The 23997-nt window shown below is 36.6% G+C and overlaps 1 protein-coding gene across 8 annotated transcripts in view; it reads left to right on the plus strand.

The window, feature by feature from the left end:
• The window catches only part of REPS1 (RALBP1 associated Eps domain containing 1), a 77205-nt gene that overhangs the window by 9843 nt on the left and 43365 nt on the right, over window positions 1–23997 (plus strand). For all 8 annotated transcript variants that reach the window (XM_012474463.3, XM_012474465.3, XM_012474468.3 and 5 more), the window contains exon 2: window positions 23865–23988. In XM_012474463.3, the coding sequence (XP_012329886.2) occupies window positions 23865–23988 (124 nt within the window). The remainder of the gene's footprint in view (window positions 1–23864; window positions 23989–23997) is intronic.

Consider the following 23997-nt stretch of genomic DNA (forward strand, 5'->3'; position numbering starts at 1 on the left):
TTAACATCGTAAAGGTCTTTAGAATACATTTTAAAAATCTTACACTTACTTATAAAGGGAAAAAACATTAAGAATAGGTAAAAGCTCATTCTTAGGCTTAAGCGGTTAAATAGGTATTTCACCAAATACAATAATAAGAATGACCAATAAGCTATATGAAAAGATGTCAACATCATTAGTTATTAGGGAAATGCAAATTAAATCACAGTGATATACTATCACACACTGACCAGAATGGCTATATTTTAAAAGACTGACAATACCTAGTATTTATATTGTTGAGAAACTGGAACCCTTAGGCACTTCTCTCGGGAATGTAAATGGCACAGCCACTATGGAAAGCAGTTTGGCTTTTTCTTAAAAAGTTAGGGCGAGTTGACTCACGCCTGTAATCCCAGCTCTTTGGAAGGCCGAGGTGGGTGGATCACGAGGTCAGGAGTTTGAGACCAGCCTGGCCCAAATGGTGAAACCTCGTCTCTACTAAAAAGACAAAAAAAAAATTACAAAAAGTTAAGCATAAATTTGGTATTTCCACTTTTAGGAATCTGCCCAAGAGAAATGAAAATACATGTACAAATAAAGAATGGTATGTACATGTCTGTTAGCATTATTCATAATAGTCAAAAACTGGAAAACAATTCAAATATCCATCAAATGGTGTTTGAATACATAAAATATGGAATACTGTTCTGCAGTAAAAAGGAACAAATTAGTGATAAATGTTATAACAAACATCAATGTCAAAAACATGGCTCTGGGCAACATAGCAAGACCCCATCTCAAAAATTAATTAATAAAATTAGCTGAGTGTGATGGCACCCGCATACAGTTCCAGCTACTCTTGGAAGGCTGAGGAAAGAGGATATCTTAAGCCCAGGTGTTTGAGGCCGCAGTGAGCTGGGCTCATGCCACTGCAGTCCAGCCTGGGTGACACAGCAAGACCTTATCTGTAATAACAACATACTAACAGTCAAGCCAAATACAAAAGAGTATGTATTGTGTGGTTACATTTATATGGACTGTAGAGATATAGCAGACTAGTGGATGCCTGAGGCCAGAGCAAGAGCAACAGGTCTGGAGGAAAATACTTGGGTCATAGAAAAAATTCTGAAATTAGATTGTAGTGATAGTGCTCTATACACTCTATAATTTTCTTAAAACTCAATGAATTGTTCATGTACCATGGTTGAATTTTATGTTGTATAAATTATACCTCAGAGCTACAAATTAAAATTATAAAATAGTCATCTTGGAGAATGTAAAGGTTGAGAGTGGTGCAGAATGGCCTGTGTACTGCTTATACAATTTTAATTACAAAACTTCAACATAATGTAATCTGGCATTTGATAAGGAACTTAAGTTTTGAAAGATGATATACTGATAGATTTTTATGTGTAGAGGAGATTCCTAGATCTCCTTTTCCAAGATTCATTAGAACTGACTATTAGAACTGACTATATTTACATGAAGCGTCAGGCTAACGTTTATTCACTGTTCTATGTGAAGGGGGCTGCTCTGCATACCTTATATGTGTTAACTTATTTTACAAGTACATTATTTGTTGACCTTAGAAGGGGCTAAAAATAATATGATTTAGAATGAAGACCAGTTTCCATCTACTGACCTTGGGTGGTATGCTGAATTTATGTACACTTAACTCAGATATCTTGATTAACATTATGGGAAATTACAGAAATATAATACCTCAGAAAATAATGCGAGTTTGAAGTGGTCATGCCTGACAAATAATAATTTTAATGAAATAGCGTTTTCAGTCTACAGGACTATTTTGGGTTGCTTTGTCCACTGGAATAATCACTGTCACTATCATAAATCTTTTTGTGGGCTATTCTCATGTTACTTAAAGGGATTGATTTGGTGTCTTTGTATTTTGAAATAGCTGTAGTCAATCTGGGTTTGCATAAGTAGCTAGATATTGGGCCAGTTTTTACAATTATAATAGCATGTTCCTTTGACGAAAACAAAAAAAAACAGTTGTATAGAGTGATTATTGCTGCTTTTTGCCCATGGGTTATATAAAATGTGACATGTGGAAATAGAAATAGCTATATCCTTGAAACAAGAAATCATTGTCTAGAAACTTAAGAGTATACTAGTTTTTCTTGGTGTCTCATTTGTGACTAGAAGGATCAGAGGTTTGTCTTCAGAGTGTTTATTGATACTGTATATTATTAATAACTGATTTAGAAGAATGCATATTTTTTTCTAAAGCACTTCATTATATTCCATAGAGAAGTAATTACAACACCCTAGTAATTTTCTGTGTCAGCAAGTATTGAGTTTAGTCAAAATAGCATAGACTAGAATATGACAGCTCCAGATTTTGAATCTCCAGTTGGTATGTACTAATTTCTCACCCTTTGCATGTACTTAACCTCTCTTGAGTTCCGCAGCTGTAAACTGAAGCTAGTATCATTTTTGAAGTAGTTTTTTTTTTTTGAGACAGAGTCTTGCTCTGTTTCCTAGGCTGGAGTGCAATGGCGCAATCTCGGCTCACTGCAATCTCCGCTTCCCGGGTTCAAGCGATTCTCCTCACTCAGCCTCCCAAGTAGCTGGGATTACAGGCGCCTGCCACCGCACCCCGCTAATTTTTATATTTTTTAGTAGAGATACGGTTTCGCCACGTTGGCCAGGCTGGTCTCGAACTCCTGACCTCAGACAATCCACCTGCCTCAGCCATTTCTGAAGTTTTAATAATACCAAACTGATAGTGCCTGGTTTTTAGAAGGTGATCAAGTAAGTTTCACTCACTCAAGCTCTACTGTATATGAGAAAACTCAGAATTCGTAGAATCTTGGCTTTAGTACTAGAGAAAATTGTCTGTTTTTCTTCAAACCTAGCTTTATACCTTTTTGTTGTTCTTGTTGTGTGAACTTGATAATGCTTTCCCAACCAACCCTTTGATTCTGTCAGTAAGCCTTTTGTTTTGTCCTTTTACTGGATAATTAATTTGAGGGTTTGCTCTCTTGAAGTGAAGTTTACCACTAGAGGACTCAAAGAATGATTCTGAGGTTTTGAGCCTGCAGAATGGTGATGCCATTAACATGGAAATAAAGAAGCAGAGGGCAGGGTGAGGGGTTTGGGGAGAAGATAATGTGGTGGATTTTAGATGTGCCATGTGATGCCATGTTCATTCCTTCTGGGCAGCAGAGTTAGGTGGGCATTTGAAAGTTTGAGAGTGGCAGCTGTGTGGCTTTAGAAGCATGTGCAGACTTGGTGGTTCCTGAAAGAGGCCATACACTAAAAATCAGGAATGCAAGCTTAAATTTTTTTTTTTTTTTTTTTTTTCGAGACAGGATCTTACTCTGTCACCCAGCCTGGAGTGCAGTGGCATGGCATGATTACTGCTCACTGCAGCCTCGACCTCCCAGGCTCAAGGGATACTCTCACCTCAGCTTCCCCAAGTAGCTAGGATTATAGGCACATACCACATGCCCAGCTAATTTTTGTATTTTTTAGCTGTTAAACTCCTGGACTCAAGTGAGGATTACAGGTGTGAACCACCACGTCCAGCTTTAACTTCTTCATATTTGAAATGTCCTTTCAGAGTTAATACTAAATTAACTCTAAAATTGTCCCAGAGATTTAGGTTTCTGTTTTCACTTCAGACCCCAGGAGTTTTCTGAAACTTTTCTTGAAACTGTTAGGAAGGACTTGTGGGTGTGGAAATACAATATCTCTTCACCTGAAATTAGGCCAGCCTCTAAAGACTTGAATCTTGCATGTTAAACCCCAAAGACACCTTACATTTTAAACCCAAAACACATTTGCACATTTAATGTAAGAGGTTTTAGCTATTTGTAGGAGCAACCCCTAAACACCTGGACACATAGTAATTGTATGTAGCTGAGGAGTGAGCCTAGGAGCTGAAGAATCTAGCCTACCTCTTGACATCAGCATCTCATTGCAGCTTTGTGATTTGCATTTAACACAGAATCTCATTTAATTCTGGTAATGAGTGTGCCAGATATTGTTATCTCTATTTCATTAATAGGAAAATGTGTGTTCTTATGATACTCAAGAATTGGTAGATTCTTGATGATTTATAGACAGATTCCTTGAGATTTAGTTATCCTGTGGCATTGCTGTACCATTTGTTAAGGGGATGGTCCCATTGAATTCCTGTTCTCCATATAGTCAGAATTTGTTTTCAATTTACTGTCCTCTAATTAGACCTTTAATTAATTCAACAAACACCATTAAACACCTGCTGTGCCACAGGGTATGCATGAAGGGCACTGAGTATTCAGAGATGAGTGAAGACACGGTTCCTGCCCTACTGGAAAACCGAATCTTCTAAGCTCCAAGAATCTAGCAGGGGTCACTGTACCTGTCTGGTTCATGACTGTGTTCCTGGCACATTGTCAGTAGTGAATATTTGTTGAATGATTGAACATGATTTATCTTTTTTCCCCCAAAAATATGTTTGCTTATCTCTAACCTTAATATACATTGCCAGCCAATTCAAATGATAGTGATAATTAATGCTGATATAGTGCCTACTGTATCAGCATTGTTTGTGGCTGATACAGTGGATACAGTTTATTATCCCTATTTTTAAAATGACACAAGATAAGTAACTTTTCTAAGATTTCACAGCTAGTAAGTGGTAGAGCTGGGATTTAAATAGTCCTGCTTTTAACTACTACACTCTGTTTCATGGAGGCTTAAGAGTGAAAGTCAGATTACTTTCTGAGAAGCTTGTGTATTACGCCTTCAACAATGTTTATATTCAGACTTTGACCGATTCCCAGTAGAATTTTGTTTTACAGTCTCTACATTATTGCTCAGGGTTTATTAAACTTACTGTATTTTATTCTTGGGATCCAGAACTAATCCTTCCTATGATGAATTCTTTTCTATATTAAGATATTTACAGACTAATTCATTTTACAGTCCTTTGGTTTCCTTTATAATTTTTATCAAAGGCTTACTTATCTAAATGTGAATCATCAAGTTATATCTCTAGAATGTTGTATCATCTTTCATGGAATTAGAAAGGTCTTTGAAATAATTTTTAAACTTTCACATAAAATACCGTATGTTTTTTTGTTTTTTAGTTTGACATCCTACTTGAACTTTTTCCTGATCATCTCAACCAGATAACCCCTCCTTCTGTAGTCTTCCAACAGTGTTCTGTATGTTTGTACTTGTATACAATCTGTACTTTAAGTTATTCTTCCTGTGTATGTGTTTCCTTTGATAGGTGGCAAACAACTTAAGGGCAAGTTTTAACACTGATGGATCCTAGCCTAGCCTCTTCATTTTATCATACCAGTTAAAAAATTCCAAATGATAAATTAATGAGTTTTTTTGAATAGTAGAGAAACTCTGAGACCAGATTGCGCAGTGCTTTCAATTAGACTGAATATTCTCGTTAATACTTTTAAAGTTGGTCAGGTGACACTAGTCAAATACACCGACCATGCATGCTAATAACTTTTTTTTTTTTTTGAGATGGAGTTTTGCTCTTGTTGCCCAGGCTGGATGGAGTGCAGTGGCATGATCTCGGCTCATCGCAGATTCACGGCAACCTTGCCTCCCTGGTTCAAGCTATTCTCCTACCTCAGCCTACCGAGTAGCTGGGATTACAGGCATGTACCACCACGCCTGGCTAATTTTCTGTTTTTAGTAGAGGCAGGGTTTCTCCATATTGGTCAGGCTGGTCTCAAACTCTCAACCTCAGGGGATCCGCCTGCGTCGACCTCCAAAGGTGCTGAGTTACAGGCGTGAGCCACCATGCCCAGCTGCATGCTAATAACTTTAAGGAATTGTTAGATCAAGGCTGTTCTCTTTTTTATTTTATTTTATTTTTTTTAGTGGTATCATGGACTTTAGTAGTAAATTCATGAGTTTCTCTGCCCTGCAGAGGCATAATTTTCCATTGTTGAACTTGACAGTGAGCAAGTAGTGGTAGACAGGCATGTTATTTAAATAAGAAAACAGGTCAGTGGAGTTTCTCGTTTAATTTAGTTAACTCTGGTGATACAGAGAGCATTTCAAATCTGAGTGGTCGTACCTAACCAGCCCTAAAAGCTTCTACCAACCCACTGCTACATGTCACTGGCTTCTTGCTGATTCTTCTCCTAGTAGGAACTTTGTGTTCCATCCCAGCAAATCTGTTTTTCTGTTTCTCACACAGCTTACTTGTTCTTTATCTGTTCTTTTTCATCATGTTACTTCCCTCATCTGCAGGAGTCTCTCCTTACTTCCATGCTTATTCCTCCCCCCCTTTTCAAAACATGGCTTAATTGACTTTTGTAGGTTTTGGAAATTCATTTGAACAACTTCACTCTCACTGAGATTAATTTCCTTCCTGCCTGTCCTTTTATATGTGTTTTGCACCGTATTGATTTTTGTTCATTTATGCTATTGCTTGGCATGTTTATGCCATTGCTTGGCTTCTTCTCTAGTATATCTATATCCCAGCAATATTATAAGCGAGTTGTGAATAAAACTCAGGATTCTTTCCTTTCATGATGTGCAGAACAGCAAAAACACATAATAGATGTTTAGAAAACATAGGCAACTTTTTAGGGCAAGCCATTTGCTTAGCCCTGCTTTGCTGTGCATTCATAGATGTGATTGGGATGATGACTTAAGAAGGCAGTTCTGGGCTCCTCACTCAGGGAAGTGAAAAGTGGGGGTAGTGAAGCTTAAAGCCTTGGATGTTCCACTGCCTAGCATTATGAGTACTCTCTCTCCACCCCAATCAACATTCTGGGCATGAGAAGAGAAGGAGGCAGTAAGAACAGGAACAATAGCACAGAATTCTCTGAGCTCTGACTTTGCTGTTTTGCTGACAAGACATTGCTGCTTTCCCCTTCCTCCCTTTCAGGATCTTTTTACCTTATCTACCCCCACTTTTAAAATATATAGCAGAGTAATTGTAAGAAAATTTTTAAAAACTGGGAATTTATTGGCAACTAAAAAAAAAATAAATTATGGTAAAATCTGGATGCCTTGGCACTATAGCATATACTCTTTTTCATAAAATTTAACAAAGCACAACTTCTACAGAGTTCCAGTGTGCCTGGCTGCAAGTGGAGGCCCACAGTCAATTTAGAAATGAGGGTGCTGGGTTGGCACTCACAGGATTTCACACATTCCCTAGCACAGGCACTGAGACATGCCACGTCAGAATTACAGATCGTACCACTTGTCATTATCTCATAGGAATAGTAGAAACTGCGGATCTTAAACCTTTGAAAGCTAATGGCCCACTGTATTCTCTGCCTTCATTCAGAACACTGAAGATTTAATGGCTGGCAGAAGGGAGCTTATGGTTAGATTTTCTGTTTACTATCCACAGTTTAGAACCCTGAGAGATAGAAATCTTTTACTTCCCTAAGTACATTTCCCTCTAAGATTTGATTCTGGAGTGGATCCAAATGTAATGTTTCTCACTAGCACCTAACAAATGGCAAAAAGGGAATTGTCATAGTTACTAAATGTATTGCATCATGGTTTTTCCTTTTTGCTTCTGGTGTTATTCATTTGACCTTGCACACCCATCTAGCTGCCTTCCTATTTTCTCTTTCCTTTTACTGCCAAATAACAAATGACCTGATTTCTTCTCCACTGCCTGTACCCTGGCCTATTCTCTTTAAGCACTAGTAATCTGACTTTTATTTTTATTTGCTTATTTATCTTTTGAGATAGGGTCTTTCTCTGTCATGCAAGCTGGAGTGCAGTGGCACATGATCTTGGCTCACTGCAGCTCTATCCCCTGAGCTCAAGTGATCCTCCCACTTCAGCCTCTTGAGTAGCTGGGACTACAGGTGTGTACCACCACACCCAGCCTTCTTCTGGTGTTTTTATTAGAGACAGGGTTTCGCCATGTTGGCCAGGCTGGCCTCGAACTCCTCCACTGAAAAGCAATCTGCCTGCCTTGGCCTCCCAAATTGCTGGGATTTTAGGCATGAGCCACTGTGCTTGGTGTAATTTAACTTTTATATCTCCCCTTTTTTTAAAAAAAAGATATTCTTAAAGTTCATTTTTATTCTAATCACCAAATCCAGTGACCTTTTCTTAGGTCTTATTTTGTTATATCACTTTCCTTGCAATTGGCAATGAATCACTTTCCTTGCAATTGGCAATGAATCACTTCTTGGTGGATATTGTCTCTTCTTGTTCATCACGGTGCTGAAATATTGTCTTTAACAGCCTGATTGTCTTCCTGCTGTCTTGTTTGGAGTTAACTTTGACTCATCCTTTCCATTTATCTAACTTACAAAGTTTTCCAGTTTCTCTTTGAAAGGTCTTAGCCAATCATTCTTTTCTGTTCTTAGTGTTGCTCTTATCCCAGCTCTGAATGCCTTGTTGATAAACTACTGTAGTGGCCTCCTAAATCTTAACAAGCTTTTCTGTAATTACTAAAGAATAGATTAGTGAATTAAAAATTATATGATACTCTTTAGTAGTGTTCAGTGAAAATGAACGTGGCATTTAGAGCCTTCACCATCTAGCTCCAGCGTACCACTTAGCCACCACTGTAGTCCTTGCATTGCCCAGTTGACACCCTGAATTGGATGGCCTCTTTTGTTTTGACTGATCAAAAACCTGCCCATTCTTTAAGGTCTAGAGATTAGGTACTTACTAAAAAAAAAATCCTAACCCACAGTAACCTCTCTTTAATTCTTATAGTGGCCAAGTGCTAATTATATAGTACCTACAATTGGCCAGGCATCGAGCTATTTGACATATATTTAACTTTACATTTAGAGATAGGTATTATTTCAGTTTTTCAACTGAGAAACCTGAAGCTCCAGAGAGGCTACATGTGCAACATGAGCTAGGATTCAAATTCAGTTTTATGTAATGGCAAAACTTGTGCTCAGATTCCCAGCTATTTTGATGCTTAATATTACAGCCTTGCTGGGTACAGTGGCCCACGCCTGTAATCCCAGCACTTTGGGAAGCTGAGGCAGGAGGATCACTTGAGCCCAGGAGTTTGAGACCAGTCTCAGCAACATAGTGAGACCCCTCTCTCTACCAAAAAAAAAATACAAAAATTGGCTGGGTGCAGTGGCGCGTGCCTGTTAGCTACTCAGGAGGCTAAGGCAGGAGGATTGCTTGAACCCAGGAGGTTGAGGATGCAGTGAGCCAAGATCGTGCCACTGCACTCCAGCCTGGAAGACAGATCTGGGAGACAGAGTGAGACCTATCTCAAAAAACAAAAAAATTACAGCTTTATATCATAAATTGTGTGTTTTTTGCAGCTAGAACAGAAAGTTCTCGAGGAAAAGAGTTGTATGTTAAAATTTTGTTTTGGTCCTAGGGCCAGGTATATATTTTCAACATTGTATGTTAGTACTTAAGAGGAGAAGATTTTGATGAGATGTTTTTATAATGCTACTAAGTATAATAACCAGTCTGCCACTCAGTGTTAACACATTCTATACAATATTGAGAATACATGAAAGACTGCAGATATGGCTGCATACTTAAATCAAGGAGAGGCAGTAGAGCAGCCTTATGTTTTGTTCCCCAAGTGTGAGATGTGTACCCAACAAGACGTGAATGCACGTAGTGAAGAAGCTGTTCTCTTTTTTGTTGTTTTTCACATCTGATTATTTATGGAGAAAGTTTCAGCTTGGAACTAGTAGATTTTTTTTTAAACACTGTTCTCATATTATTTGCTCTCTTCTTTTAATAAAGGACAGGTAGGCTGTGATGTGGCTGTAAGCACATTAGCAGACAGTAGTATTTGGCTGAAATTACAGTTTTGTTTTCATTGAATATATTATTTTTTTGATCTCTATTTCAAGTGAAATAGAATTTTCCATTTATACATCATACAAAGTTTCTTTTAGAATAAGTTTATTAATCTAAAGCATCTCATTTAAAGAAAAAATACTAAATACGTAATGGTGCAAGGAGTTCATGAACATGGCAGAATTTGTGGAAGTAGTACCAGACTGTGCTAGTATTGTATACTGGACTGCCAAGTAGTTTCACTTAAGAGTGCCCTTTGAGTAGCAATAAAAATTACTGATTTTTTAAAAACTTGACCCTAAGCATACATCTTTTTGTTTTTTTTTTTGAGACAGAGTTTCACTCTTGTTACTCAGGCTGGAGTGCAATGGCACGATCTCGGCTCACCGCAACCTCTGCCTCCTGGGTTCAGGCAATTCTCCTGCCTCAGCCTCCTGAGTAGCTGGGATTACAGGCACGTGCCACCATGCCCAGCTAATTTTTTGTATTAGTAGAGACGGGGTTTCACCATGTTGACCAGGATGGTCTCGATCTCTTGACCTCGTGATCCACCCGCCTCGGCCTCCCAAAGTGCTGGGATTACAGGCGTGAGCCACCGCGCCCGGCCGCATACATCTTTTTAATACTTGTGTCATAAAATGCTAAGTGTGCATAAACCACTTTGGTTCCATAATGCCTATCTTGAGAGGTACTTATATTATTGTTTATGTTGAGAGCTAAAGTAACCACTTTTTTCATGAACATCATTTTTCTTGAAAGAATAGCTGACTTAGGTATTGGGCAGATAGTTTCTTGAAAATGAAGGAAGTGGGACTGCAGTTTAAGGTAAACAACTGATGCTCTTTGTAGCTAATGATAAAATTCAAGCTTTCCAATGAAAATTATAATTTTAAAGAACAAGTATCTGCTACCATGTACAGATACTTCCCAATACTTAATGACTTTTCTGGTGAGATCAGTGGTGATATTAACAAATGTGATATTTAAAATATTTTATAAGCAAAATATGTCACATTTAGAAAAGTTTGTTGATGTGGTGTTGGATTTTACATTGAAGCTAACCTTTAAGTAACTGCCACTTGTTGAATTTTGATGTAGTGTCAAAGAATAATTATCAAAATTACCTAAAAAGCTGTCTAAATACTCCTTTTCCAGCATGAATCTGTGTGAAGTGTGAATTTTCCTCTACACTTTAAACAAGCAGCATATCACAATAAATTGAATACAAAGGCAGATATGAGAACCTTAACTAAGCTAGACATTAAGGAAATTAGCACATTTGTGAAATAATACATTCTTCTCAGTTAGTTTTTTTTTTAATTTTTGGAAAACAGTTATTTGTATAAAACTATGTTATATGTGATAGGATTATTGTTTCACATGAATTTATGGATACGTTTTTTATTTCCCATTTTAAATTCTCATATGGTAATATTAATAAATATAACCCACAAAAACAAAAACTTAAAGGGGTTTTCAATAGTTTTTTTAAAGCATGTATAAGGGATCCTGAGGCCAAAATTACTAAGAATCACTGCTCTAGAGTCTACAACATTGAATCCCAAAGTGTTTTATGTAGAGCATCTGATACATGGACCACTGGCTCTAAAGCATTTTTGTAGGTATTAAACCACAAGGAGGTTTGTTTCTAGATGGTAGGATTTTTTTTTTTTAATTACCTCTTATGGGCTAAAAATGCATTCTGAAATCTCCAGAGAGGCTGTTATATACCTCAACTTACTTGACTGCAGAACCTTTAACTGAACTGGTGTTGTTTAGAATACGTTTTGAAACTACTACTCCATAAGCAAGCCATGGTTGAAGTTCTGTGTAGCTATGTCTTGGAGGCATGTGGGAACAGGGAGTCTTCAGACTACCCCAGCATTGAACCCTAACTCTGCTGCTTACTAGCCTCAGTTTTCTTTCCAATGAACTGGGGATAATGCTAGCTGACATTAGAGGATTGTTCTGAGCATTAAGTTGAATAACAAGTATAAACACTCCTAATAATAGGTTCTTGCTGTAATTGTTTTCTCCTTTATTGTAGATGTGAATCTTCATTACAACAATTCCCGTGTTACTTAAGCTAGTGAGTCAGAATTGTGGGGCCTAGTCTAACAAGTTAGTAGAACAATAGAAGTTATAGTGATTGGCTAGCCAGTGTTGTACTTTTATAGGCAGGTCAAACCAGGCTTTTAAGCCTCCAAACAATGTAGCATCCCCACTGACCCAATTCCATTTACACTGAAGAATTTTTACAAAAATGAAAGCAGTAGAATAAACTTCTCATTTTTAACCTGTTAATAACTGAATAGGGAAGATCCTAATTTTTATTACATTTTATATTAAATTCATTCATAAAATTTCATTTTGGAGAGGATATTGGCTGCTTATCTCAGTATTATGTATAGTTCCAGTGCATTCGTCATTGTGTCTTTTGAGGTTTTTTGTTTTGTGATTCAGCTCATGGATTCAGGTGCCTACATGTAATTGGGCGTCTACTTGACTTTGGTCTTTTCTCACCTGGAATAAGAAGTAACTTCCTTGTACCTTTATTGTTCTTAGCATTACCTAAAGCCTCATTATGAGCATAGGAATAGAGAGCCTCCCTGTGCACTTAACTACTCTTGCTGTCACTATGTGCTAGGCACTGTGGAAAATAAAAACATGCTTCAGGACTTTTTGAGGGTACTTCCTCTGAGGAAGCCGATGTTATCCTGGCAGAAAGACCAGGTACAGCATGTCATGGTGAAAAAAGAAAGGCATACATTTGAATTATAACTCTGCCCTCCATTGGGTCCTCTGGCCATAGGTGAGTTACTTTTCTCTTTTTCCCTCTGTAAAATGATAATACCAATTCTACTCCATTATTTTTAAGAATTAGACGGGAATACCTTGAGTGTTTAGCATTGTGTATGCTTGATAAATGTTGACCTCCCCCCATAATTGTATATTTGGAAGTAAACATAGATGCTCATGTAATCTGCTCCTTGGAGAATTCTTTGGGTCCTTATAAAAGAACTATTCTTGTTTTATAGTATTAAAAACTTATTTCTGTTTCTAAGCCTATGGCATACAAGGCAAAAGGGCAACAACTAGAGACTGCTGATAGAGCGAAAAATGATAGTTTGGCAACAAGAAAAAAGTCACATTATTACAAAGAACAAAACAAAAACTCTGTTAATAGTGTTAATTATGTGAAAGAGAAACATTCTACTTTTTTTTAAAGGCCCTGAATACATAATTGCAGTATAGAACAATGTACTAATATGTTTCCAAAATCTGCATTGTCAAAAATATATATGCTTTTATTCTCACTCATAAGTGGGAGTTTAACCCTGAGAACACTGGACACAGGGAGGGGACCAATACACACCAGGGCCTGTTGGGGATTGGAGGGTGAGGGAAGGGAACTTAGAGGACGAGTCAACAGGTGCAGCAAGTCACCATGGCACACATATACCTACGTGACAAACCTGCATGTTCTGCACATGTATCCTGGAACTTAAAGTAAAAATGGCTTTCATAAAAATAATTTCTGCTCATGGTTTTAAAAAAATCAAATAGGTCACAAGAACTTACAATAAAAAGCAATGTCCTCTACCGTCCCCTTTCCTTAATGTTTCCTGCAAAAAGCACTTCAAAGTTACTAAACTCTTTCTTCAGTAATTACTTCCATATCTCTTAAAACCCCAATTTATCTAGGTTATAGACATTATCCAAATATAAACAATAAATGAAGATTTCATTCAAGTTACTTCTCTGTATTCCCTCAAATTTCATGTCAGGTTCTCTGTTACTTTGGAAACTTTCCTTACTTCTCATCCTGTTAACACTTTTCTAAGTTAAGAATGTGAACCAATGCGTTTTCCTTTCACCTTTCTTATACTTCTCCCTCTTGGTTTCTTAGCAGTACTTTCACATATTTAATATTAATAACATTTATATTGTTCTGTAACCATAATTAATAAATATGTTTTGACTTCAGGTTGAATCTAAAAGTTGAAAATGAACCAATAAAATTCATGCGCTGACTATATAAGTATTTTCACAGCAGAGCCAAGTATTCAGTATTGTACTATGAGTACAGCTTTTCCCCTGGGGTTTCTTAACTGTCTTTCCTTTTTTTCTCAGTATTTGCCTTAATAGCCGTTGAGTTCTTTCCTTTTCCTGAAAGCTTCCTCCTGGAGACTTCTGGCATTGTACTTTGATCCGGACTAGTTGCTTTGTAGACCGTTGCATAGCTGACATCCTGCAACTTTATTTCTTTGTTTTCTTGGCATGTCTCTACTTTTTCCTGGATGCTCCATCTTCACATTTTGCTGAATGACATCCTTCAGTCCAAGAATGGGTTCATAGGAGATAAACTTTTAAAAATTTCTGGCTGGTTGAAAGTGTCCATTCTTTCCATGATCTTGATGATAGTTTGGATATAGAATTCTAGGTTGAAAACTATTTTTTTCTTTGAAACTTCTAGATATTGCTTTATTGTTTTCTAATATTCAGTGTTACTGCTAAGTCTATTGAAATTTCTTTCTCTCACTGCTATTCTGGATCCTTTTAGGATCTTTGTTTTCTCCTTGCTGTTCTGAAGTTCACAGTTATGTGTTTAGGAATTTTTTTCCCATTGGGTTGAACACTCAATGGAGCTTTACAATCTGAAAACATGTGTCCTTTAGCTTTGAGCAAAACCTCTTACTTTAATTATTTACTCTTCTGTTTTCTCTATATTCTTTGTAGACCTTATTTTAATTAAAATTTGGTCCTAGATGAAATTTTTTTTTGTATTTTTTCTAATTTACCTTTAATCTTCCTACTTCTGGAGACGTTTTTCTCATTTTTATCGTCTAATACTTCTGTTGAGCTTTGTATAGTTCAAGATATCTTGTTCTCTGATTGTTCTTTTAATGTAGTATCTTGTTCTCCTTTTACGAATGGAGTGTTTTCTAAAATCTGTCAGAGGCTACACTAGAGTATTAAGGTTCTTTCCGTGTGTGTGTGTGTGTGTGTGTGTGTTTGTTTTCTGTTTGTAAATTTGGCAGTCCATTTTAACTTTATAGGCTTTCCCTAGGTGCTTATTGATCTTTGGTAAGCTGTTCATATTTAAAGATGAGGCAATAGAAAAACTGACTTAAGTTCTGTGTACTTGGGTGTAGCTTATCTTTTTTCAAAGGGGTGGGAAATAGCTTCTTAAAAGGCAGTCTTACTTTAGGTGGGCTGGGTCAGCTGCTGATTCTTAATTTGGATTGGTAAATTTTGGAAAGACTTAACAGGGGCAACAGCAGCTGTCTATACCAGCTGTCCTAGTTTTTCTCTAGTATTTCATTCTTTTAGATACATTTCCAGTGCTTGTTTGTCTGTTTGCTTTTGTTTGGAGGGTTGGGTCTGGTTGCTAGTATCTGTGAGCAGCAGTAGAGATGTGGACCTTCATTCTCTGTCCCAGTCCCATCCCTAATCATACCTAGCATTTCTGGGTGAGTCTGGATTTTGTTGGGCATATTGGTTTTTCTCCATGAGTATTCTTGGCACTCATTTCTTCCACCTTACTTCATTAGTCATTATTCTGTTTTCTAATTGCAAGAGTTTATTGAAATTTTCTGTCAGCTAACTTCCCCTTTATTATTGTAGGTTTATTCCCTTACTGCCATTTTAATGAGAGTCCTGAAAGGACAGCAAGTAAAATCCTGGGCTCAGAGTGTCGTCTTAAACCAGAAGTTGCAAATACTTAGGAAGACATGAGAGCATCCTATTATTTTAGAAGGCTTTCCATCAGAAGTTATAGCATTCATCTTAGTGCTTACAGGCATTAACTCTTGGCTCTCAAGAAAATGTGGTTTTCAAGAACGACTTAGTCTTTGAAGTTTCTGACTATATAAAGTCCACTATGATCAGGGGAGTAAATGGAAAGTAATAATGATATTTCTGGACCAGATACTTGTTGAAGTGTTTTATTGAATACAGTTTTCATTGAATGCTCACAGCAACTGAATGAGATAGTGTATTATATTATTTTCCTCAGTTAACATATGAGGAAACTGAGGCACAGTAAAGTTGAGTTCTTGCTCAAGTACTATATGAATGGCATAAACCATAATTTTCTAGCTGTGTTGATCTGTACAGGTGTTACATGAACTACAGTCTGTCTTTTTTCCTAGAAGTTAGTGGCTTTTTGGTAAATATTGTGGAATGAAACATTTAGAAAAGAAGTCAATACTGACTTCTCTAGGCTGATATTCCTTGGTAAAGCCAGTAAAGTTAAGGAAAACATTAACTTCCCTCTCAGACCACACAGCCTTTACTTTAAGTTTAACCAGGATTTAAGATGTAATTGTCACTCATAGTTTTTAGTACTTCACTGTTATTTACTCACACACACACACACACACAAACACACAAACACACACTTAAAAAAAAGACAGGGTTTCATTCTGTTGCCCAGGCTGAGCTCCTGGGCTCAAGTGATCTTCCCACCTCAGCTTCCCCAGTAGCTAGCACTACAGATATGCCATCACACCCAGCACACACACACACACACACACACACACACATGTGTATGTATATATATGTGTGTATATATGTACATATGTGTGTGTGTGTATGTATGTATGTATTGTAGAAACAAGATCTCACCACATTGCCCTGGCTGATCTTGAAATGGTCGCCTCAAGCAATCCTCCTGCCTCAGCCTCTCAAAATATTGGGATTACAGGTGTGAGCCATCATACCTGGTGGACTATATTATATATTTAAAGCATATTCCATTTCTAGAGATTTGTTCTATAGTTGTACAAGTGCACAAAGATTAAGTTTACGATATTATTTGTAATAGAACGCTGGAAAAAACTAAATATCCATCAGTAGGGGATTGGTTAATTTGTAATAGGCACATCCATCCACACGACAAAATGTTTTATTAAAAAATGAGATGTATGTGTGTTAGAAACAAATTTTCCGTGCTACAAAAGAAATAGCACTTGAACATAAATCTTTTCAGCAAGGCAAATTTACTTCTATAGAAGAGTGCATCTTGTGGATGGAGCAGTGGTGAGAGCACCATGAACAAAGGAAAGCAGAGGTTTTTATTCCTAATGCAGTGGGTTTCCACTACTCTGTCTTGTTTCCATTGGCTGGAACTGGACCACACAATGGCTGATTTGAAGGGTTCAGGGAGGGGGTTATACTGGCAGGAAGGACAGTTTCGGAGGGAGGAACTGTTGCAGCAGGAGGAGTAATTGGCAGAGTGAGTGGAATGTGAGTCCTATAGATGCAGACTGGCGGGGAAGTTGCTTACTGGGACCAGGGCAGGGAGACACAGAGTAAGGAAGTCTGGCCTTGAAAGCAGGAAACAAAGAACAAGGAAACTTAAACAAGCTAAACCTTTGAAGAACTTCTTACCGTATTTAACAATGTGGATATGGAAAGATCTTTGAGTAATATATGAAAAAATCATATACAGTGACCCTGCTTGTGTAAGATTTATGTATTATGTGTGCTTGCGTGTTTGTATACATGTAGAAAAAAATTAGAATATATGAAAGGAAGTGTTACTTTAAGTTTACCAATGTGGTGGCTTTATTAAAAGTTGATTTCAGATTTATATTGCATAGCTAATAGGATACCTTGGGATTAAAAAGTTAACCTGTCTTATGTAATCACCTTTTTAGAATTTTATTTAAAAGAATTGGTCAATAATTGTACATATTCTGGGATACATAGTGATGTTTCAAATATATAATGTGAGCTTGTCCAGCCTGCAGCCCAACACAAATTTGTAAACTTTTTTAAAACATTGTAAGATGTTTTTAAATCTCATCAGCTGTCATTAGTTTTAGTGTATTTTATATGTGGCCCAAGACAGTTCTTCTTCCAATGTGGCCCAGGGAAGCCAAAAGATTGGACACCCCTAATAATAATGTATAGTGATAAAATCAGGGTAATTAGCATATCCATCATCTCAAACATTTATCATTTCTTTGTGTTAGGAACGTTCAATATCCTCCTTCTAGCTATGTGAAACTATATATTATTAACTGTGGACATCCTAGAGTGGTAGACGTTATTCTTCCCTTCTGTCTACCCTTCCCAGCCTCTGTTTTCCTTATTACTTCTATGAGATCAACTGTTTTTTTTTAAACTTCCATATATGAGTTTAACTTTCTGTAACTGGCTTTTATTTCACCTAACATAATGTCCTCCAGTTCCATCCATATTGCTATGAATGACAGGATTTCATTCTTTTTTATGGCTGAATAGTATTCCATGGTGTGTATTATATAGCATATTTTCTGTATCCATTCATCTATTGTTGGACACCTGGGTTAATTTCATATCTTGGCTCTTGTGAATAGTGCCACAGTAAACATGGGCGTGCAGTGTCTCTCTGACATAATGATTTCCTTTCCTTTGGATAAATTCTCAGTAGTAGGATTGCTGGATCATATGGTAGTTCTATTCATAGCTTTTTGAGGGACCTCATAGTGTTCTTCAACTAGTTTGCATTCCTTCCAACAGAATGAGTTCCCTTTTTTCTGCATCCTTGCCAGCATTTGGTTTTATTGTTTGTTTTTTTGATAATAGCCAACCTACTTGGGGTGAGATGGTACCTCATTGTGGTTTTGATTTGCATTTCCCTGATGATTAGTAGTGGTGAGCATTTTTTCATATATTTGTTGACTGTGTGTCTGACTTCCTTTGAGAAATGTCTTTTGAGATCATTCGCCTATTTTTAAATCAGATTTTTTTTTTTTTTTTTTTTTTTTTTTTTGCTTTTGAGGTATTTCAGCTCCTTATATATTTTAGGTATTAATCTCCTGTTGGATGGTTAGTGTCCAGATACTTTCTCCCTTTCTGTAGTTTGTCTTTTACTCTGTTGATTGCATTCTTTGCTGTGCAGAAGTTTGATACAATCCCATTTGTTTATTTTTGTTTTTGTTGCCTCTGCTTTCGAGATCGTTTTATAAAATATTTGCCCACACTGATGTACTGAAGCATTTCCTATGTGTTTTCTTCTAGTAGTTTTATTATTTTGGATGTTATATTTAGGTATTTGTCCATTTTGGGTTGATTTTTATATAGGGTGCGAGGTAGGCATTTAATTTCATTCATATATTATATAATTCATATGGATATCCAGTTTTCCCAGCACTGTTTATTGAAGAGGCTGTCCTTTCCTCAATGAGTGTTCCTGGTACCTTTGTCAAAAATCAATTGGCTGTAGGCTGAGGGCAGTGGCTCATGCCTGTAAACCCAGCACTTCGGGAGGTTGAGGCAGGCAGATCACTTGAGATCAGGTCAAGACCAGCCTGGCCAACTTGGTGAGACTCCATCTCTACTAAAAATACAAAAATTAGCCAGGTGTGTTGGTAGATGCCTGTAATCCCAGCTAATCAGGAAGCTGAGACAGGAGAATCACTTGAACCTGGTGGGGGTGTTGGGGCGGAGGTTGCAGTGAGCCTAGATCATGCCATTGCACTCCATCCTGGGAAACAAGAGTGAAGCTCTGTCTCAAGAAATATACATATTAGTTGGCTGTAGATATGTAGATTAATTTCTGGGTTCTCTTTTCTGTTCCATTCATCTGCGTGTCTGTTTCTATGCCTGTATCATGCTGTTTTGGTTACAAGAGCTTCATCGTATATTTTGAGTTCTGGTAGTGCGACACCTTCAGCTTTGTTCTTTTTGTAGGACTGCTTTGGCTATTTGGGGTCTTCTGTGTTTCCATACAAATGTTAGGATTTTTTTTTTCTCTGAAGAATGTCTTTGGTATTTTGATAGAAATTGCATTAAATCTGTAGATTGCTTTAGATAGTATTCTCATCTGAACAATACTAATTTTTCAATTCATGAGCATAGGATGTTTTTTCATTTGCTTGTATCCTTTTCATTTTCTTTTGTCAGTGTTTTGAAGTTTTCCCTGTAGACATCTTTCACCTACTTGGTTAAATTTTTCCTAAGTTTGTGGGGTTTTTTGTAGCTATTGTAAATGGTGTTGTCGTTTTGATTTCTTTTTAAGCTACTTTGTGGTTTGTGTATAGAAATACTACTGATTTTTGTATGTTGGTTTTGTATCTTGCAACTTTACTGAATTTGTTTATCAGATCTGAGAGTTTTTTGGTAGTCTTTAGATTTTTCCATTTATATAAGATCATTTCATCTGCAAACAGGGACAGTTTGACTTCTTCCTTTCTAACAGTTTGAATGTCCTTTCTTTCTTTCTCTTACCTAGCTGCCCTTGCTTGGAGAATTGTTACGTCTGATGGGGAATGTAGGGACTTTTAATTCTATATCCTTAACTACCATTTCATTTATTTTACCTGAGCATGTACATTTTATAATGTTTATAAAACAAAGCATGATAGTTTTCAGTAATTATCAGTATTATAGCAGCAATCACTAACTGGCCTTTGGTGATTTAGATTTCCTTGGTGAGTTAGAAGTCTAATGGGAGCAGTTTGGGAATCTGTATCCTAACAGATGTTTCAGGTGGTCGCCATGGTCAGATAACTGTACTAGAGAAAGAGTGAACTGCATAATTAAGTGAAATGCATAATTAAGATTAAGAAGAAGTTATCATAGAAAGGAAATTTAAAAAATGAGACTGCTTTGAATGATGCTCAACTAAGAAATTATAAAATTTGGAGATGATAAATGATTCTCTAGGAAATTATCAAATCTTAGAGATAGAAAATCTAGTTTATTTCAAATAGAATGGAAGAAACTGAGAAACATATGAGAGCTATTGCCTCATCTGTATCACAGATGAATTACTTCAAATCATCATGAAACACGTTAATTCCTAATCTATTTAAAGTATATCAGAGCAGAGAGAAAAAAGTAGTTTGCTAGTTCTGCTGAAAAAGCCAATATTACACCAACTCCAAAGCACGGCAAAGATTATATATGCTTTAAAATTTAATTGTTCTAAGATTGTGGTTAAAATATTTTATAAATATTATTTGAAAAGTCATACACCATGTCTAAATGAAATTCATTCCAGGAATCAAAGAATGGTTCTGTGTTAGGAAATCTATTAATGTAATTACTAATATCAATGGACCAGAGAAAAATTATGATATTTAGTTTTCTGCCCAAAATCAAGATATGATAAAATTAACATCTTTATGTGGTTTTTGAAAATATAAAATCCAAAACAAGAGTCTTAAAAGAACAGAAGTAGCTTAATAGTTTCTTTAACAAAGGTGTTGGCAGAGTGTTAGCCAGTATCATGCTTAATGATAAAACACTAGAAATGATCTTGTTAAAGTTTGGAACAAGACCATAAATCAGTTGCTGCCCCATATAAAATCTCAGTTTATTCTGACAAATGATTCTTAGGATTATTTAGAAGAATAAGTATATGAGAGAAATTTTTAAACGGGAAAAAAATTGAGGGGTGGACTAATCCTATCAGATATTTAAATATTTTGAAGCTAAAGTAACTAAAACACTGGTTACAGGTCCAGGAATAGCATACAAAACTGTAACATAAGGAGCCCAGAAATAAGCACATATAAATATAGGAGTGACTTTTCAAGTTAATGGAGAAAAGGTGAATTTTTTAATAAATGATCAACTTTTTGTTTTTTGTTGGTGGGAGGGAGACAGAGTCTTGCTCTGTTCCCCAAGCTGAAGTGAAGTAGCACCATCATAGCTCACTGCAGCCTCGCTAGAGCTCCTAGGCAAAAGTGATCGTCCCACCTCAGCCTCCTGAGTAGTTGGGACTACAGGCATGTGTCACCACATCCAGCTACTTTTAAATTTAATTTAGTTTTTTATATAGGTGAGATCTCACCATGTTGCCGGGCTGGTCTTGAACTCTTGGCCTCAAGCAGTCCTCCTACCTTGGCCTTCAGAGTGTTGGGATTACAGGCATGAGCCACTGCACCTGGCCTCAGTAGTTAGCTATTGAGGAGGATCAAAAGGATACCTAATTTGCTTCTCATTCCAATTCCAGTTTGGTCAGACTTGTATGTTTTCAGTATTAATCATAGACATTCTAGAAGAAAATGTGTATAAAGACCTTTCTAAGTACAGCAAACCCAAAAGTCCTAAAGGGGTAAATGACAAACTTGTATAAAAATTGGTAAATTCTGTACCACCAAAACAGCTTTTTATGAAAAACAGATAATTTGGAAAGCAATATATACAATATGATCTGGCTTCTGCCTAAGTCATCCATCATCTCCATACACACACTTAGAGCTACATTCCAGTCTTTCCTTCCTGAGAGTGCTCAGTAAATAGTCATTGATTAAATGAATTAATTCCATGACAGTTTGCAGGTCAACATCTATAATGTAATAAAACTTTTTTTTTTTTCTGGAGACACAGTTTCAGCCTGTCACCTGATCTGGAGGGCAGTGACGCTATCTTGGCTCACTGCAACCTCCACCTCCAGGGTTCAAGTGAACCTCCCACCTCAGCCTCCTAAGTAGTTGGAATTACTAGTGCGCACCACCACACCTGGCTAATTTTGTATTCTTAGTAGAGTTGGGTTTCACTGTGTTGACCAGACTGGTCCTGCACTCTTGACCTCAAGTGATCTGCCTTCCTTGGCCTCCCAAAGTGCTGTGATTACACGTGTGAGCCACTGCCCCTGGCCATAATAAAACTTCTTAAAATGAATAAAGACTAACAATCCATTTAAAATTGGGCAAGTCAGGAAAAGAAATGCAAATGACTAACAAATAATAAAACTTTTAATAAATACCAATTAAAACAGCATTGAGATTCTGTCTCCCTTCTTGAACACTACCTCCTCATTTCTATCCATTTCCCTGATATCTTCCTGAAATGTCAACAAACTACATACTGTGATCTCCTTTTAGGTCTTCCCTTTGTCTAGCATATACCTGGCATATATTAGATGCATTGTTATGTAAACAGAAGAATCTAAGATGTGTAATGATCCTATAAGAGGTGTCAAGTGGGAAGAAAATAGTAGAGGATTGGGGTTGTGTAGTGTAGCCTTCCTTTTTTAATTGTCATATTCCTCATAGTTCCCTTAATGGTATTAACCTGCCTCTTTATTCTCTTTGCCCTTTTAAATTTCTTCAGAAGAACGTGCCCCTTAGTGGCAGGAACAGGAACTTATTCCAGTGCTGGTCAGTCAGCAAAAACGACTCTTTTTGTACATGTAAACAAATGGTTATTATTGTTGTGATACAACAACTTAATCATTAATAGGTGCTTTTTTTTTTTTGGAAGTTCTATGAATACTTTTCTTCAGACTTAATACCACAGCATCTCAGATACCTTATCTTCCTTTGAATGTTTTGGAAAAATAGACTAAAACTGCTTTCTCTATACACAAAGTAGTATTATTTGAAACAATGCAACAGGGATACCTAGTGCTTATTTTAAGATAAGATTGTCATATCTGCATAGTAGAAATCTCCAGCTTTTAGAGTTATAATTTTGTAATCTGAAATCCTCTTTTTTTGAGTCTAATATTTACTTGTGCTAGCAAGTCTAGAAATGCTTGTTGAAAGACTGGAATGATTAATGTAGATCCTTGAACACTTTCATGCTTAAAAAAAAGACAAATTTTGTTTGTTTTAAAGAGTAGTGGAACCATATTAAATACATTTGGAAAATAAAAGGGAAACATCCGACTCTTAATCTCACCTAAAAAACTGTGATAGACTTTAATAGTTTCCAAATTTGTATTTATGTGGTAAAAATTATACATCTTTCTTTTCTTCCCTACTCGATATATCCTTAGCATTTTACCATGTTGTTATATCATTTAAAGGCTACCACTTTAAATGGCTGCATAATAGACTCTTAGTCACATGGTCCTATTTTATGTGCAGTGCTTATGAAGAAGAGTGGGTGGTACGTTGTTTCTTTAAGAATGTGACTCATAACAAAAAATAATTATTTTAAGAAAATTGCTGATCATATGGATTTTGATAAGTAGGAAAATGGTGACCTTCTTATTGTAAAGCAGTGACTTTTTGTTTCTAAACATATGAACCTGAAATTTGAGGAAGTTAGTTGTCAGTTGAAAGAATTATACCATCTATTAGATATTTTGAGAAGTTCCAAACAAGTTGGGTAGCTGCTTATTTTTGAAGGGAGAATTTTGTCGTGAATCTTAATGTTAACATTGTGTTCTTTTATAGATCATGGAGCTTTGTGGTGCAACAAGACTTGGTTATTTTGGAAGAAGTCAGTTCTACATTGCTTTGAAACTTGTAGCTGTTGCCCAGTCTGGTTTCCCTTTAAGAGTGGAAAGTATAAATACAGGTAAATATG

Source organism: Aotus nancymaae, unplaced genomic scaffold, assembly GCF_030222135.1.
Source record: "Aotus nancymaae isolate 86718 unplaced genomic scaffold, 86718_ANA_hifiasm-v0.15.2.pri h1tg000040l, whole genome shotgun sequence".
NCBI lineage: Eukaryota > Metazoa > Chordata > Mammalia > Primates > Aotidae > Aotus > Aotus nancymaae.